This window comes from Arachis hypogaea, chromosome 2 (genome assembly GCF_003086295.3).
Source record: "Arachis hypogaea cultivar Tifrunner chromosome 2, arahy.Tifrunner.gnm2.J5K5, whole genome shotgun sequence".
Classification (NCBI taxonomy): domain Eukaryota; kingdom Viridiplantae; phylum Streptophyta; class Magnoliopsida; order Fabales; family Fabaceae; genus Arachis; species Arachis hypogaea.
This window is the reverse complement of record NC_092037.1, coordinates 96,956,749-96,973,887: the sequence shown is the minus strand read 5'-3', so window position 1 is coordinate 96,973,887 and position 17,139 is coordinate 96,956,749. Positions and strand designations below refer to the sequence as shown.

The window sequence follows — 17,139 nt, the reverse complement described above, 5'->3', positions numbered from 1 at the left end:
TACATCATTCTACAAAGCAACAAACTAAACTGTTTTAAAGGTTATCAATGACTTAGAATAAGGAGGTTGAATCGATGGTCCTTTTTAAATTTGTGCACTTTTAACTTGAAACTTGATTTAACTTTTGAATTATACTAAATTATTGTGACTTCTGCTAAGTTGATTAAGTAGAATATATTTTTATTTTGTCTCTTAACAATAAAAACCAAAAATAGAATAGAGGAGAAATTACACAATTATATATCTTGATTTAACCACCTTGTTAAATGTGGTTTACATCCGGTCTCCACCATAATTGTGGTGGAATTTCCACTATCTTTCACAAAGATTACAATTTTCTAGAATTCTATTCAATTCTATTTGGGACAAACCAAACTTTTACCCAAACTTAATTTGGCTAAGTTTACTTCTTAGACTTTCAACCACTAAGTGCTCACCCAACTTAGTAAAGTAATTCCCTCATAATCATGAATACAAAACAAAAATACATATAAAAGAGTTTGAAATAATTTTATGACTTTTCTCTAAGATTACAAAACAAAAATCCATAATGCAGCAACATCATAAAACAATTTAAACAACCAATAGCAACCAGCACAGTGCTAAGCAGCACCAATTAAGATGCTAAGAAGCACCAATTCTGTAATCAAATAGCCTAATTAGTTCAATTCATTTTACATATTCACTTCCTCTCTTGTTATCAAGAAGGTGAAATATGCCATGCACAAAATGTTATTAAGCAGAAACAGTCATCAGTTCAAAGTTTAAATCTCATCGATCAGATTACAGTTATTCAGATAAAGTAAAGAGTACAAAAAATAACATAAACAACAGAAACAGTATTAAGCAGCAGTAACAGAGACAATGGACTAGACATCAGATTTCTCATCATCGGTTTCTAAAATTTCTTCATCTTCTTGATCAGTTTGCATCTGTTCATCTTTTAAGGAGTCAATGTACTTAAGAAGCACTTCAACCCGACTTTGAGACTTTCTCAAAAAATTTTCATTTTGAATTGCCAGTTTTCTTACTAGCTTGCTTGAGTTGATCAAATATTTGGTCAAGTTCACAAATTCTTGGAGAACATCTTTCACTACTCCATTGACCAAATACTTGTTGGAGGAGGATGTACCAACAGCCGAGGGAGGAAGACTTTCATCTTCTTCTTCTTCCATGACAGGGTTTTCCAGTTCTAGTCCCTTTTTTCTTGGATTGTATCACTGCACTACCGCCTTTCAGATAAGAAGTTCTATACTCGTTTCTCATCAGTTAGATCAATACTAAAATATTCGAAAAAAATAGGCTAAAAATATGCCATATGATAATGAAACATTTCTGTCACTGGGAATACAATCATACATGTGATGCATAAAAAGAGATTTCAGCTTTGTTGAGAATGATATATTGAACTAAAGTGTCACAGAGAATAACTCTTTGATACGAACTACTTTCAGGCAAGAGAATATGAGAGATGATTCGGTGTAGTTGGGCTCTAACAGAACCTAGAGACCGGTGGTTTGGCATGACACCATTCATGAGAAAAATGTTCAAACTTATATTAGGCAAAACATCTTTGTGTGAAATACCAAAATCATTATCTCACTTACCCCAGGTGTAAGCATTCACACCTGGGTCATAATAATCAATGATTTCACTGATGAATTCTTTATTTAAATAAATTTCATGGTCCTTAACATATGAATGAACAATTTCTTCATGATAGTATATATTTGCATAGAATTCTCGAACTAACTCAGGATAAACTGTTTTTTGAATTTTAAAAAGGTTTTTCCCGTGCAAGTAAACAATATTTTCAACAAAGTTCAAATATTTTTTAGCCAATAATGCGTCTAAATTAGCCAAATATATTGAACATAAAGGGCGATTAATCACAATAACCCCGTGAAATTTGAAGTTCATGCTTGAAGAGAAATGAAAGGAGTCAAAGTGAGAATGAGGGCGGTTACCGAAGTGGGACTTGAAGCCGACAGGATCAAGGTTATCAGGTTCCTTTACAGGGTGAAGAAAAAGGCAACGGTTACCTTTAGTCGAACGATTTGGGAATTCTTTAGGAGTAGAACGTAGTCGTGAAGAGGATCGAGGAGGAGGAGACGTTGGTGGTTCCTCCGCTGCCATTGGTTTCTTACCCTTGGTCACATTTGTCCTAGAGGTGCTAGCATCTGAAGGCGCTGTTAACGACAGGCAGTGAATTTTGTTCAAGCCATAGTCTCGGAAACAGAAGAAGAATGTGAAGAAGATTGAAAATGAATATGAATGTGGGTTTGTGCTTTATTTGTTGGAAAAGGATTTGAGAAAGAAGATTTGCTAGAAGAAAATGGATGATTTCAATTGTTAAAAAAAAATTGAAGGAGTAAAATGTGATTTTTAATTTTTTATTATTTTTTTATATTTTTTTATTATATTTATAAAATTAATAATAAAAAATTATATTTTACTTTTTTTAATTATTAAAAAAAATTGAAAGGATGCATTCCTTTGCTAGAATATCTCTGGAAGTAGCCAACTTCTTTTTCATTATAATGAAAACTAATGAGTGTAGTTTTATGAAAACAATAGAAGTCAGACGAAGAATATGAACGCTTTTCAAAGAGTAACTGCAATGAATGATGGTTTTAAAAACACAAAAAGATTTTTTAAAATAATTTGAAAAGATGTTTAAAAGAATTTAATAAATACATATAAGTAAGCATGTGAAAAAACAAGTCAAAAAATCTTTGAGAATTTAAATATGATTTAACTTAAAAAAATTAAATAAATAAAAAATATTGTGAATATATGATAAAAAAATTGATGAGGTCTATGTCTTTTCATAGATTTAATTAATATTCAATTTGATTTTTAAAATTTTAATAGTTTAATTAGATCTCAAAATTAACAATTCTAACTCACATGAACTTTTAAGTTAATTTCCATTAATGATGTATTGATGTGGTATATTAATTTATTGTGACTAAGATTTCTCATCAAAATTTTATATGATAAAAATTTATAGAACTCTGAAAGTTTAATTATTTTTTTTAGAATTACAAAATTTTTAAGTTGAACTTGTTATTATCGTTTTTCTGAGAATATTGAGATGTCAATCAAATTTTTAAGAAGTTTAATAGATATTAGATACATAAAATTTAAACATAGAATCTAAATTTTTGTAAATTAACGTATAAAATTAATATATTATTTATGAAAATTAATTTAAAAATTAATATAAATTACTATTATAAATTTTAGTGTCAAATTAAATCAATTATAATTTTAAACATCAATTTAATTCAATCTCAAATTTGACCAAACCGAGTATCATATATAAAACATTCAGATATTGTAGGGTGCCATATGATTACGAAATAATCCATTAGTTCAAATCATGCTCTAAGTTTTAGTACTTCTGTTTTTGGCCAAAAGAAGGGAGAAATTGGGCTGTCTCAGTGCATAAAAAACAATCTTTGGGCCTTTGTTTTTAATGACAAAAAGTGAAACGAGTATCTTCCATCTTCAACGATCTACGCAGCTTCAATGAAAACTTGTTCAGGACCCAAAAGAAAAAAAAAAAAAAAAGAAACCTTGTTAGCACATAGCAGGGCTCACTCCTTCGCTCACTCATTCTTCTTCCTTTTCCCCTTATTTCCTTTGATATTCCGACAGCTCTCTTCACAAGTCTTCGGCGAAGCCACAAGATCATTCTAGAACCTCGCCTCACCAGATATGAGCGACGGTCCAAAGAGACAAGGCGGACGCCCACTTCCTCCGCCGCCAAGAGGTCCCCCCGGCCCTCCTCCTCCTCCCCCTCGCCCCCGCGTCGAACCCGTCGATCGCGAAAAGGTTCTCTCTCTCTCTCTCTCTCTCTCTCTCTATTAAAATTTGCACTCAACGCCACTATTATTTTATTTTTGCAGACTTGCCCCTTGTTGCTCCGCGTCTTCACCAAGGTATACTTTTAAGTTTTAAGTTACAAAATGCAATTCCTGAAAGCTTTGAAGCCATTTGTGTTTTTATTTATTTATTTTTTTGTGGTTGTTGAGGAGGGGAGTCATCACACGATGGAGGACTTTGCTGTGAGAGGGAAAGAGCCATCGGAGGAGGTTCAGATTTACACCTGGAAGGACGCTACTCTTCGTGAATTAACCGAGCTCGTAAATCCTCTAATTCTATGCATTTTTCTTTTCTTTTGCTTTCTCGCAATTTCTTATATTGTGCTTCTTTCTCAGTGTTTTTAGCTTAGGGTTTTAGTTGAAGAAGGAATGTGATGATAATGATGATGAAAGGTATATAGTTAATATTAGATGGTTTTTCACATGGAATGAAATTTAGGGTTCTAATTTAGTTTATTGTGTTAAGTTACCACATTGGGAGTTTTTGTTTTTCTGGAGGCACTGAAAGGGTGTTAAATAGGTTTGTGGGTTGGACGGAATATTACTGATTCAATAGCACGAGATGAAGCAAGAGCTTGGTGCCATTCTATTATTGAAAAATGGTTTGATGGTATACTACACAAATGAGACTTAATAAGTTTAGGAAGTGGGTAGTGTGAAGGCATGGAGTTGGGTCGATGCAAGTGCGTGCGTGGAAGATTGGCATGAATTATGTCACACAAGAAAAGAAAATGGATCAGAAAGTGACAATGAATTGAGGTAAACTATAGGAGGCGTGGTTGTAACAAATGATATTTAGGCTTTGTTTTGGGAATTTGTTACTCTGCAACTTTAGTGGGATGTAGTTGTGTGCTAAAAGTGTAACATGGTTCAAATGATGGTAATATGCTTTGCTTTAGCATGGAGAAAAAGTGCTGACTTTTGGTTACAGGCATTGAGAAAACGATGTAATGATCAAACGTTTATGGAAGTTGTTAAAATTCATTAAAATGCGAAGGTTTTTATATAGTTATATCTTTGGCTGCAAGTGCCCAGCAGCTTTAAAAGGGGTTTCCGAAAATGGGGTCTTATGTTTTGGTGGTGGCCTGATAGATATCATTCGGATGGTGTCAGACTCTCAGCTGACATGTGCTACCTAGTGTAATCATTGAGATTATAGACTCAAGTCGCTTACAGATTATAGTCAAGCCTTTTGGTGTTTAGTGACCCACGCTTTTGCAAATGACAGATGAGGGGAAAGGCATGAAGCCTAGCTGATGCATTGGTTCTTTTGATTCTATTATCTGATTGAAGCTTAACGTTTTCCAATATCTGTAATTTGTGTGAAGTATGTTTTCAGTTTGTTTTCCTTTTTCTTTATTGTGGTTCATATTCTTGGCATGTGCTTAGCTGATTATTTTCCACAGGTCAAAGAAGTGGTTAAACCTGCAAGAAGAAGACATGCAAAGCTCTCATTTGCTTTTGTGTTTCCTGATAAAAATGGTCGATTCAAAGTTCAAGAGGTAATACTTTAACTTAATAAGCATTTTTTCCATCCTCTTCCATTTTATGCATACTTTACCTAAAAGGGTTCACTCTATATATCTGGTTTGTATAAGAGGGTTCTTGATAACCATGACTTTAATGTCATATGTTAAACTTAGATCAGTAAATTTGATTTTGATTATTCAATAACCACATGCATATCTTTGTGTTAATGCTGATATGTAAAACTTGAATTTGTGAACGGGTAGTATTACCTGTCCTTTTTTATAAGCTCTGTCATCTTTGCTTGTTTTGTGTGGTGTAATCAAAGATATCAAAGGGCATGCCTTCGGTACTGTTGTGGTCTGGGAGGGCCATAAAGGGTCAGTGCATCTTGTGCCTTAAGAGTTAAGAGTTCCATATTGGTGTAGGCAAGGCATTAATTTATCAAATTATCTGTAATATTATTTATTTATTTATTTATTTATTTATTATTAGTTGTTATCTGTGATGTTGAATGGGAAAACATAGATTATTCAGAGAATAGCTATAGTTGGTAAAAAAAAATTGCTTCTTATCTTTGTCTAACTTGTTAGACATTAATCCCCCAGCACCTTGAGTGTTTTTTAACTATAGTTAAAAATATATAATTAAGTGATTGTTTTTTAACTGCGATGCAAGAGTTTTTCAAAATGAGAAATTAGCTGGCTTTGGATGTATTATCAGAGACGGTATGGGAATTTGGATGAAAGGTTGTTCTGCCAGTATACCTCTTTCTATGTTCTCTGTTGTGAGCTTCATGCTATTTGGAGAGGGCTTGTTATGGCTTCGGATTGCGAGTGCAAAGAGGTGATATGTAAAACAGATAATCTTGATGCGTTTCTTCTTGTTTCGCGAGACACAACCAGCATGATTACGAATGACTCTGATCTGCTTGACAAAATCAAAGAGATGCTTCAGCGTAATTGGACAGCTACTTTAGTGCTCATCCAGCGCACAACAAACAAAACGGCTGATTTAATAGCTAAGACTGCTGCTTTAAACAAGCAGGTGTACCTAGAGTGGTTACTGCCCCCTAATAATTTTGACATTATTATTAGAGAGGAGTACTACTCTTTCTCTTAGGTTCTTTTTTTTATGTTCAGTCACCAAAAAAAAGTCTACGGTAGTTACTGTTAAACATCTTTGGTACATAGAGATTTCCCCTTTGAAAGAAGTGGCTTTTATAACTAGCTGCTGCAATGAGTCATGACTTTCAAGTTGTATAAAATCTAATGTTTTGGCAAACTTGATTTCTTCATGAAGGTTGGGAAGACACTGGCATATGGAAATGGAAGATTTGATGACGGCAAGGCTTTAGCCGAACTTGGTTTTGAGGTGAAGAATTTCTTCTTGTCATTAAGCTATATTCACAAATTTTATTCACAATATTGCTGACTTTGGTTGTTTATTGCACAGATTGGTGATTACTTGGATGTGGCTATTCTGTAGGTTCTTATGGGCAGTCTTTGTGTTTTGGCCTGTTTATATATGAAGGCCTTGAATTTAGTCGGTTTAATAGAAAACTCTATGTAGTGTTTGGTAGTTAATGTAGCATGAACCAAACCAATTTGATTTCCTTGGTTGCAAAAATAGATAAACTGATGATTGATCAGACCAAGACCCATTATGCGACTGACTAGTGTATTATTTGATGGGGGCAGAAAGTAAAGGGTTAATTCTTTTCTCTTTCCTGAAAATGAGGGTGCAGACATAATGTAAATTGGACAAATTTTCAAACGCACAAAGCACAACGGATGTGGATTAATAATCGGATTCAAGAATAAAAGTAGAGTAATCCGAATCATTATTTGTGGAATGGTTATAGGGGCCCAACTTTTTGCTACTAATAATTAATTTCAAAATAAAGAATATGTAATAAATTGATGCATTTACGAACGTTTTAACTATTTTACCAACTACCTCAAGCATTTTGTATGTAGTCGTTGATTTTCGTTGAGGTTTAGAACCTGTTTAAGTTGTCATGTGTAAGAAACGTTTGTAGAACAATAGCAAAAATTTAATTATATATTATTATAAATTTAATTTGTTTACTAATTTTTAATTTATTGTTTAAAATGTTATCCAAAATTGTTAGTATATTAAAATTAAGTTTTATTATATCAATTCAAAAATATTCTGTATAATTTTATATTATTTATCTGTTGAAATTAAATTCTAAAAAAAATAGTATTGATACTTATATACTTTAAAAATGGCTACAATACCTATTTATCTTAGATAGAAATTTATGAAGTTGATAGATGAGAACCGTTAGATGATAATTTAGTCAAATTTATTAAATTATTTAATGACTTTTAATTATTAGCTTCACATGAAAGTTTTTACCTTTATCTTATTCAATGTAAGAGAAAGAGGGGAGGGGGGTTGGGATAAAATTGAATGAAAAAAATGAGTAAATAATTAACAATTATAAATTTCATGTGTTTTTCACAAAATGAGATAATGAGGTGAAAGAGTTAAGAAGATAAGTAATATTTCAAATTACTTCTTATGAGATTTTTAATCGAATAATTTAGTTTTTAATAAAATTTAATCATCAAATCATTTTTAATTTTTTTGTTAAACAAATTAATTTTTTATTAAATTTTAATAAAAAATTAGACATCAATTTTTTTGTTATTTAATAAAAACATAAACATTTTAAAATTTTTTATATTAATCTATCTATATAAATAAATAATTTAATATATAAATTTATTTATCTAATAAAATAGAAATTATTTATTAAAAATTAAAATATCCAACTAAAAATTGTTTAGATATTTAGAATATGATTTAGGCGTATTACTCATAAAAATGTTTCGCAAAATGGGATAGAACAGCGGCAGTACTGTGTTGGCAAAAGCCTTATCACTTAAACCGTAAGACGACGTCGTTTCCGCCATGAGCGCCGTTATATGATTGCGAAGCACCGACAAATAATAATATTGCATTTTTGCTTTATCCCTATATTGTAGTTAATTAATCTTCTCTTTGTAAAGGAAAACGATAGAAAACAGCGTGAAAGAAAAACCCAACTCCACACAACAATGACAACACAGTAACGGAAAAAACCAAAGTGAACGAACATCAAGAGAGAGAAGAAACGAAAGTTACCACTTACCATCGTCGTTGCCCGTGCTTCCTCTCTCTTTCTAAACCTCTCTTCATCTTTTCGTACGGAATCAGCGCATTGATTCTCTCTCTCTCTCTCTCTCTCTGAGTCTCACATTGTGGTTTTGCAATTACTTACTTCACTATTGTTGTCAATGGATTTCGACTAGCATTGTTCCCTTACTCAGAAAGCTCACTCTCCAACCAGATCCAAGTTCGATTCTTCTTCTTCTTCTTTCTCTCTACTTTCTCGCTCTAAAAGCTGCTTTCTTAGTTCTCACACTTTCCAATTTTGCCTTTTACTATTTTGTTTTCCAGAGCGTTCCATTTTTTTTTCTTTAGTTTCTATTGTGATAAGCAATGGCGCCAAAGAGAGGGATTTCGTTCTCAAGGAGCAGAAGCAGCAGCGGCAAGTTGTCGTCATCATCTTCGTCATCGTCATCGCATTTTCCTGTTTTGGCGTTCGTGATTCTCTGTGTTATGGCTCCGATGATTTTCTTCCTCGGAAGAGGCCTCTACGCTGCGGGTCAGTTCCTCTCTCTCTGGTGAATTTGCAGATCTCGGAAATGTGAAAGTGGAAAAAAAATTGTGGGAGTTAGAAGTGGTTAATTACTCAATTTAGTGTTCGTGAATTGTTTATAACTATTAACTTATTAATTTACTATTTATGTAAGATTACAGTTTCTATGCTCTTTGTTTGACTAGGAAGTGTTCTGTTTTAGGTAAGAAAAGCCAAATTAGTGTTTGTGGTTTAATTAATTAATTAGTAATTGATTACTACTAAGTTATCACTTTAGGTATTTTAGTGTTTCTACGGTCTGGTTTGATTAGGAAGTGTGTGGTTTTTGCCGTAGTTGTAGGATGCAGTTCTAACTCCTAAGTTAGAAGGGCAAGTGCCAAACAGGAGAGAAGTTTCTGAAGGGGTAGTTTGGCATTGTAACTTAATATACTTGGTTTCAATTCATTGATGTGGTGGGAAAATGGATCCTTATGGCTGTGGAAAGTGGTGATGGGCAAGTTTATGCGATGAAAAATGGGTTGAATGAATTTGACTAGTTTAGGAAGCTAGTGACCTTGACTAAGTTGTGCAGTGTCACTAGCATGATGTCACTGCTTTGACTCTGAGTTGCACTGCCCCGTTTGGAGAAACTTATTATTTTTTTTTTAATGCCACTTAAGGGGATACATGATCTATTTCTTGATTCGGTTAGTCTGTCATATTTGTATCAGGGAGTTGGGACTGTGGAAGATGTTGTTGATATTAATGGAATTTTTGTTAGTTTCTAGTTGATGATAATATGTTGGTGTTATTCATGGAATTTTGTTTGTTTCTGGTTAATGATAGCGTGTATTTAATATAGGGCTATGTGTATTTGTATTTATATTGGTGCAACATGATTGCTTGCTGACAAGAAGCAATTTTGCCGTCACATGTTGATGGTTTTTGCTTTGGCAATATCTGTGAGTAATAGAATGAGGGTAATGATGAAATCAGAGTCAAAGCATTTTATCTTTGAACTCTTGTTGATCACATGATTCAGTATTGATATTTGACAATAGGATCTGTTAATGCTTATATTTTGTTAGACACTGTTAAATTGTGAGAACTGAAATGCGACGGAATGTACCTGACTTAAACTGGAGATGTACTTCATTTACCATCCTGCTCCCTTTCCCAAATTTGGGTTCAATAAACCAAAATGAGAAAACAATGTTTTGATTAACATCTCTATGGATCTAATTCTATTCACAACATATTTATGAATTTCAGTTTGGCTAATTACTTTATATGCGTTTTGCAGATCAAGATGATTTTTCAGCAGTTCCAAGTAATCAGGTATTATGTTTTTTGCTTTACAGTCTATATAACTAAGTACTGATACTTGATACATGTTCTTGCTGGTTTTATTTGTTTGCCTAAAGAACTTGTTGATTGCCACAGGTTGTCACATGGAGAGGATGGCAAGCATTGCAGAATCTTAAATCATTTTTTCCAAAAGAGGCAAGCGCAGCTTATCTTGATCTATATTTTGCATATCTTGTTTTCCACAGAATAGTACTTCTTGGTTTTCTAATAAATGTTATATTTAGGTTCTTGATGTTATCGTATCCAGCACAAATGATACAGGGCCTTTGAGTCTTGATAATTTCAGAAAAAATAATATGTCTGCCTCTTGGAGAGTGGTGGAGTTGGAGACTTCAAATGCCACAAATGAGGTTTGGAAGATTGTTTCTTCAAGAACATTAAATAGCTGTATTCTACAGTGGACATTTTTATTAATTTATTATCATATTGCTTCTAAATTTTCAATATTTTGTTTTATTTGTTAAACTCAAAACCAGCCCAAAATAGAGGACAGACAAGAGAAACCAAAGCTGAAGGATGGAAAATCTTCAGGTGGTATCATACTTTGTCATATGATCTGTCTATACTCTATATTGTAGCTTAGTTTTCTGTCCAATTAGTATGTTTTATTAATTGAATGTTATGAATGTAGATGGTCGTACTCGGTGGATTGATAGTCCTACGCAACAAGCCAGAAGGGTGAGCATCATTCTTTTAACGTTGTATTGTGAGGTCTTGTTCATTAGCTTGTTTGCTTTATTGCTTACGCCTTTGGTTGCTAACTTTTCACTGTGGGTATGCATTCTGGCGACATTTTGGTTTCTTTTATGATAAATGCCAAACGGATTTTTCTGTCTTAATGTAACATTCATCTAGCTAGAAATTATGTTTTCAGAATGCATTTACTTATGTTATAACTTTATAATTTAGTCCGGATTATGGTATAAATATCTTTAATAAGTTTCATTCTGTCATTTGTCAGTTTACCCTAAAATTAAACTCATTGGTGGTACTCTTCTGGACAAAGAAACTTGTTCTTGTACTGCTAGAAAATAAAAAGCTGTTTTGTTTGAAGATAATGATTTTGAATTTTCCTCCCCACAAAAAACAAAAAAGAATGAAATAATTATTTGACGTTATGCACATTTTCTGCAGCAATTAATAGGGAAAAGGCGGGATAGGCGTGCTGCTGAGTTGGTAAAATTGAACGATGAATTAATCGCAAAACTTGAAAATGCAGCTATTGAACGCTCAAAATCTGTTGAGTCAGCTGTTCTAGGAAAATACAGCATTTGGAGGAAAGAAGTTGAGTATGAAAATGCTGATTCTACTGTTCGGTTGATGCGGGACCAAAACATTATGGCTAGGGTATATTTAAGTATTGCAAAGATGAAGAACAAGCTTGAACTTTTCCAAGAACTGCAAACTCGGCTAAAAGAGAGTAAACGTGCTTTAGGCGATGCTACTTCTGATGCTGATCTAAATCGCAGGTAGTTTGGCCATGTGTAATGTCATCAAAATTACATATGTTACTGTCTTTCTATGCCATCGGCTGAATTTACTTATTTAACTAATTTTTGTTTTATTATCTCTAGTGCCCATGAAAAGATAAAGGCTATGGGTCAAGTCCTGTCAAAAGCAAGAGAACAATTGTATGACTGCAAATTGGTATCTGGGAAACTAAGGGCAATGCTACAAACTGCCGATGAGCATGTTCGGAGCTTTAAGAAACAGAGCACATTTCTCAGTCAGTTGGCTGCAAAGACGATACCTAACGGAATCCATTGCTTATCTATGCGTCTTACTATAGATTACTACCTTCTTCCACCGGAAAAGAGAAAGTTCTCTGGGAGTGAGAACTTGGAGGATCCCAGTTTTTATCATTATGCACTGTTTTCAGACAATGTCTTGGCTGCATCTGTTGTTGTCAACTCAACTATTACGAATGCTAAGGTGTCAGCGCAAATATCCTTTTACCATGACAGTTTTTGTCACGTGCATTATTTCCTTTAATAAATATTTTGTGCCTCAAAATAGCCAATAGGATACCCATGTATTGTTTATGCACACCATCTATTGTTTCATGGTTTATTTTCAACATTGCAGGATCCTTCAAAGCATGTTTTTCATCTTGTTACTGACAAACTAAATTTTGGAGCCATGAACATGTGGTTTCTGTTGAACCCACCTGGAAAAGCTACAATTCATGTTGAAAATGTCGATGAATTTAAGTGGTTGAACTCATCCTACTGCCCAGTCCTGCGGCAGCTAGAATCTGCAACAATGAGAGAGTATTATTTTAAGGCAGGCCATCCGAACACACTTTCTTCTGGTGCTTCAAATCTGAAGTACAGAAACCCCAAATATCTGTCAATGCTCAACCATCTGAGATTCTACCTTCCACAAGTTTATCCAAAATTGGATAAGATCCTTTTTCTCGATGATGACATCGTTGTCCAGAAGGATTTGACTGGTTTGTGGGCTGTGAATCTCCAAGGTAAAGTAAATGGTGCAGTCGAAACATGTGGTGCGAGCTTTCACCGATTTGACAAGTATCTGAACTTTTCAAATCCACATATTGCAAGAAATTTTGATCCGAATGCTTGTGGCTGGGCATATGGAATGAACATATTTGATCTGAAGGAGTGGAAAAAGAAGGATATCACTGGCATATATCACAAGTGGCAGAATATGGTGAGCAGTTGAACACAGCTTTGGTTTATCTTACACATGTAATCTATTCTCACACCAATAGATGACTACAAAAGAAAACCTTACTGACCATTTCCTTTTTGTGTCTGATTCTAGAATGAAGACAGGGTGCTGTGGAAGCTGGGTACATTACCCCCGGGGCTAATGACATTCTATGGTCTCACGCATCCGCTAAATAAATCATGGCACGTTCTTGGTTTGGGTTATAATCCAAGCGTAGATCGATCCGAGATTGATAGTGCAGCAGTTGTACATTACAATGGCAACATGAAACCATGGTTGGAGATTGCCATGACAAAGTATAGGTCTTACTGGTCCAAATATGTGAAGTATGATCATCCCTATCTTCGGAACTGTAAGCTACATGAGTAATAATGATAAGTTACGGAGAACTATTCTTTCTCCACTATGGCTTTGGCCGTGTCAAATACAGTGCCATGCTAGAACGATGATCAAATGTCTTAGAAGAGATAAGGTCAGTCTTGTTCTATATATTAGCCTCCCACGTCATATGTTCCCCACATCATTGTTATTTTAGCTTTCAATTCATTTAATTTGTTCACACCACTCTCACCCATTTGAAAACAAGGTACATAAGTAGTATACCTTGTTTACTATTAAAACAAAAAAAAATTCCCCATTGTACAATAGTCTGATGCTAAGAGAAAGTCTAGAAATTGAATATCATATTCTGTATTCTTTGGAAAGATAACTTTCCTGTTCAGTTTTGAGGACTTGGTTGTTGTTTGCATAGTCTGAAGGATATTAGTATATTACTGTGAGGGAATATTTTTCTATTTTCGCTTCATGAGTTCGGGAGTATTTTTACTAAAAACACAACCAAACCATCTGAATGTCTATGAAGCTTAATTTTTTTTACCCCCAATAGTCCATGTCAATTAAAAAGTTTATGGTTATACTAATAACTAATTCTTTTTTTTTCAAACGCTACCTGTAACTTTATTTATCCACTTAACAAAGAAAGTTAAATTTTAAAATTTATAAAATCATTGTTACAATACATAAATTAAAGTAAAATTTAAATATGATACAATATTATTAATTATTTTATATATATTATATATATATATCGGAACAGGTAGAGATAGACTAAACGGATAGGGACGAGGTGGGTATCCGCTTATTTGGATAGTGTTGTCGTTTCTAATTTTAAATTTGTGAAATCTTTAGAAGAGAGACACAAATTTGAACAAAATTTCGAGACACTAAACAAATTTTTGGCAATTTTAGGAATTTGTAAAATATTTTTCAAAACAAATAAATGAAATAATCTATTAGATTCGGGATCAGATAATAGCATAGAATTAATTTTAGCAATAAGCAAACCTGTGCCATTAGCAACATAGAGTTGGTCTTGGCCTTCATAATCAGATGTTGAAAAGAGATTGGATGCATCACTAACAAGATGGTGGGAGGCTCCTGAATAAGCATACCAAGATGCTTCAGAGACATCAGAGGGAGTGGCCAAATAGGAAGTAGGTGGAGGGGTTGTGTTGGGAGGGAGTGGCCAAATAGGAAGTAGGTGGAGGGGTTGTGTTGGGAGGAGGAGGAGGTGAATTCAGGTTTGCAAAAAAAGATAAAGCCTGTTGTGATGAAGAAGAAACAGATGGCAATTTGAACGATGAAGGATCTTGAAAATTCTGATCATAACGGTGATAGCAATAAAGAAGAACATGTCCAAACCGTTTGCAAAGTTGGCATTGAGGGTGATTTTCAAGTTACCAAGAATTTCTTCCACCACATGTGGAGTGTCCACCTCTATCTCTTCTAGAATCAAAGCTTTCCCGTCCAGAATTTTTAAAATTTAAAGAAGATTGGATAAGGTGAGCCTGAGCCATGGCAATAGATTTTTGTTTGAATTTTTCTGACATGTCATTGTGAGAAATTAAAAGAGTCTCCACCTCTCCGATAGTGTACAAATCTGATTTTGCACATACAATGATGATGAATGAAGAATATTCCTCTGTGAGGCCATCACACAAAGCTTCAATGTGATCATTTGTGAAAATTGAATCACCAATAGCAGAAAGAGAATTTACAAGATTTCTAATTTTTGTAACGTATTGAGAGGCTGTAAGATTGAGTTTCTTGTAATTTTTGAGCTATGATTTGAATTGTTTGGACTTGGTCTTAATTGAAGAAGTAAAAGAAATTTAAAGTTTTTTCCACATTTCACATGCAGAGGTGCAATGGACAATACAATTTTTGAAGTCCACATCCATGGATGTTAGGAGCCAAGAGTCAGAATAGGTTTTAGAAACTGTACCTGCTATTTTCTCTGCATCAGTTGTATATTGGGGTGGTTTCTTTTCAGGAACAATATGATCATGAAGATTTTGGCCAAGAATTGTGAAGAGAACTTGTTGCTGCCATGTAAAAAAGTTATTCTCATGCAACTTCTCTGGAATTGGATAAAGAAGATGACGATTTTGCGCAGTATCATTGATAGTGAGAGCCATAGAAAAAAAAGAAGAGGCACCAAGGATCTTAGGCTCTTGATATCATGTGAAATCTTTAGAAGAGAGACACAAATTTGAAGGAAAAATAAAATCTTCTGTTATGATTTTTACCCTTTGCTCCTTTATAATAGATGCAGAAGGCCTTTTATAGACAATCAAATAAATCAAGCCACACAATATACATACTCAAAATTTTAAACTTAAATGATCACTTTATCCTTTATCACTTATTGACTTTTTTTTGTAACTTATCTTTATCATTTATAAAATTACCTTTTTAAAAAGAGCGAATGTTAATCCGTTTTGGAAAAAATAAAGAAGACAACGTTCTTTAAAAAAATTAACTTTCTATTAAAAAATAAAAAATATTATTTATAGTTTTATACCCCAAACATTCTTGATATCTATATAAAATTATGGTGGTTATTAATTAATTTTATATTTAAATTATTTTTTAATTAACAAAATAAAGAGAATACCTATTTGGATGTTAAAAAAATACTAGTATCAAAATAATGTTATATAAAAGGTATATATGTAGTGAGATTGAAAATAAAATACTTTAAATTTGAATCATTAACGAGGAATGTAACAGTCTTTATTCAATAAGGAATTAAGGATGAGTTCCTAGAAAATAACAAACTATTTTTTGGAGAAAGTAAATCAACTGAGAATAATTGGTTCCTCGCTAATGTAGCTGCAAATCATGGCTAGTCTATGCTTCCTGACGATGGAGGATGCTTGTGCTTAGTATGGATTCGTGTAGTACTGTTGTGGAAGCCTTCATTATTCTTAGTTACACTTGGTACACATGCAACTGTATTATTTACACACTGATTTCCTAATACAACCTTTGTAAACACACAGACCCCCCTCAATTTATGACATCTTTCTCAACTGCACATACAATAATATTCTTCGAAGACAATTCAATGACTTAGGAGACTGAAGATGTTGACAGAAATGTATCTAATTGAACCGCAAAAACAGTTGAGGCTGTACTGCGTGAAATATGGAATCAAATGCCGGACTTAGGGAGCTTGCATGAGTTAATACTCAATTTTGCACTTAAAATTTGAGGTCCGATCTATTTTGACCTTCAAAATTTTAATAGATTTGAATTGGATTTTGAAATTTACTATCGTAATTCATATTAACTCTTAAACTAATTTTCGTTAATCACGTGTTAATTTAATACATTAATCTATTGCGATTTGAATTTCTTGCCTAACTTCTATGTGATCAAGATTTATTAGAGTTCCAAAAATTTGGTTATTGCTCCTAGAGTCACAAAATTTTTAAATTAAACTTGTTATTGTCATGTTTGTGAGACTGTTGAGGACCTAATTAAACTTTTAGGAGGCCTAATAAATTTTAGTCATATGAAATCTAGATGAAAAGTCTAAATATTTGCAAACTCACTTACAAAATTAACACACCATTTACAGAAATTAGCTCAAGAACTAATATGAATTATTATTATAAAATTTGGAAAATGAATTGAGTCAATTATAATTTTAAAAGTTAATTTGAGTTTGATTTTAAATTTTACAGGCTAAATTGAAGGTGTTTGCTACGGTACGATGATAAA

At 33.3% G+C, this 17,139-nt stretch overlaps 2 protein-coding genes and 1 long non-coding RNA gene across 3 annotated transcripts; 2 read left to right on the top strand and 1 right to left on the bottom strand.

Moving 5' to 3' along the window:
- Positions 1-659: 659 nt before the first annotated feature.
- LOC112754468 (uncharacterized) lies at positions 660-2,347 on the bottom strand. The gene is made up of 2 exons (XR_003178574.3): positions 1,968-2,347; positions 660-1,220 (listed from the first exon to the last, which is right to left on the bottom strand). It is a non-coding gene; the product is annotated as an uncharacterized lncRNA (long non-coding RNA).
- A 1,005-nt stretch (positions 2,348-3,352) lies between these two features.
- LOC112754441 (histone deacetylase complex subunit SAP18) lies at positions 3,353-7,093 on the top strand. The gene is made up of 6 exons (XM_025802103.3): positions 3,353-3,840; positions 3,915-3,947; positions 4,041-4,151; positions 5,297-5,392; positions 6,660-6,731; positions 6,813-7,093. Exons 1-6 carry the CDS (start codon positions 3,724-3,726, stop codon positions 6,843-6,845), a joined length of 462 nt encoding a protein of 153 aa, XP_025657888.1. The 5' UTR covers positions 3,353-3,723; the 3' UTR covers positions 6,846-7,093.
- Positions 7,094-8,343: 1,250 nt separating this feature from the next.
- Positions 8,344-13,865, top strand: LOC112754429 (polygalacturonate 4-alpha-galacturonosyltransferase). The gene is made up of 11 exons (XM_025802083.3): positions 8,344-8,724; positions 8,829-9,036; positions 10,313-10,347; positions 10,453-10,512; positions 10,602-10,727; positions 10,854-10,908; positions 11,009-11,055; positions 11,512-11,846; positions 11,952-12,309; positions 12,463-13,050; positions 13,165-13,865. The coding sequence occupies exons 2-11, from the start codon at positions 8,871-8,873 to the stop codon at positions 13,438-13,440; spliced, it is 2,046 nt and encodes a 681-aa protein (XP_025657868.1). The 5' UTR covers positions 8,344-8,724; positions 8,829-8,870; the 3' UTR covers positions 13,441-13,865.
- Positions 13,866-17,139: the final 3,274 nt, after the last annotated feature.

Bases quoted from the DNA above. Each gene is read 5' to 3' on its own strand.
- LOC112754441 (XM_025802103.3), top strand. From the start codon at position 3,724: ATGAGCGACGGTCCAAAGAGACAAGGCGGACGCCCACTTCCTCCGCCG. The intron at 3,948-4,040 runs GTATACTTTTAA...GTGGTTGTTGAG, and splicing joins TGCTCCGCGTCTTCACCAAG to GAGGGGAGTCATCACACGAT. The intron at 6,732-6,812 runs GTGAAGAATTTC...TTTATTGCACAG, and splicing joins TAGCCGAACTTGGTTTTGAG to ATTGGTGATTACTTGGATGT.
- LOC112754429 (XM_025802083.3), top strand. From the start codon at position 8,871: ATGGCGCCAAAGAGAGGGATTTCGTTCTCAAGGAGCAGAAGCAGCAGC. The intron at 10,513-10,601 runs GCAAGCGCAGCT...TGTTATATTTAG, and splicing joins AATCATTTTTTCCAAAAGAG to GTTCTTGATGTTATCGTATC. The intron at 10,909-11,008 runs GTGGTATCATAC...TTATGAATGTAG, and splicing joins GAAGGATGGAAAATCTTCAG to ATGGTCGTACTCGGTGGATT.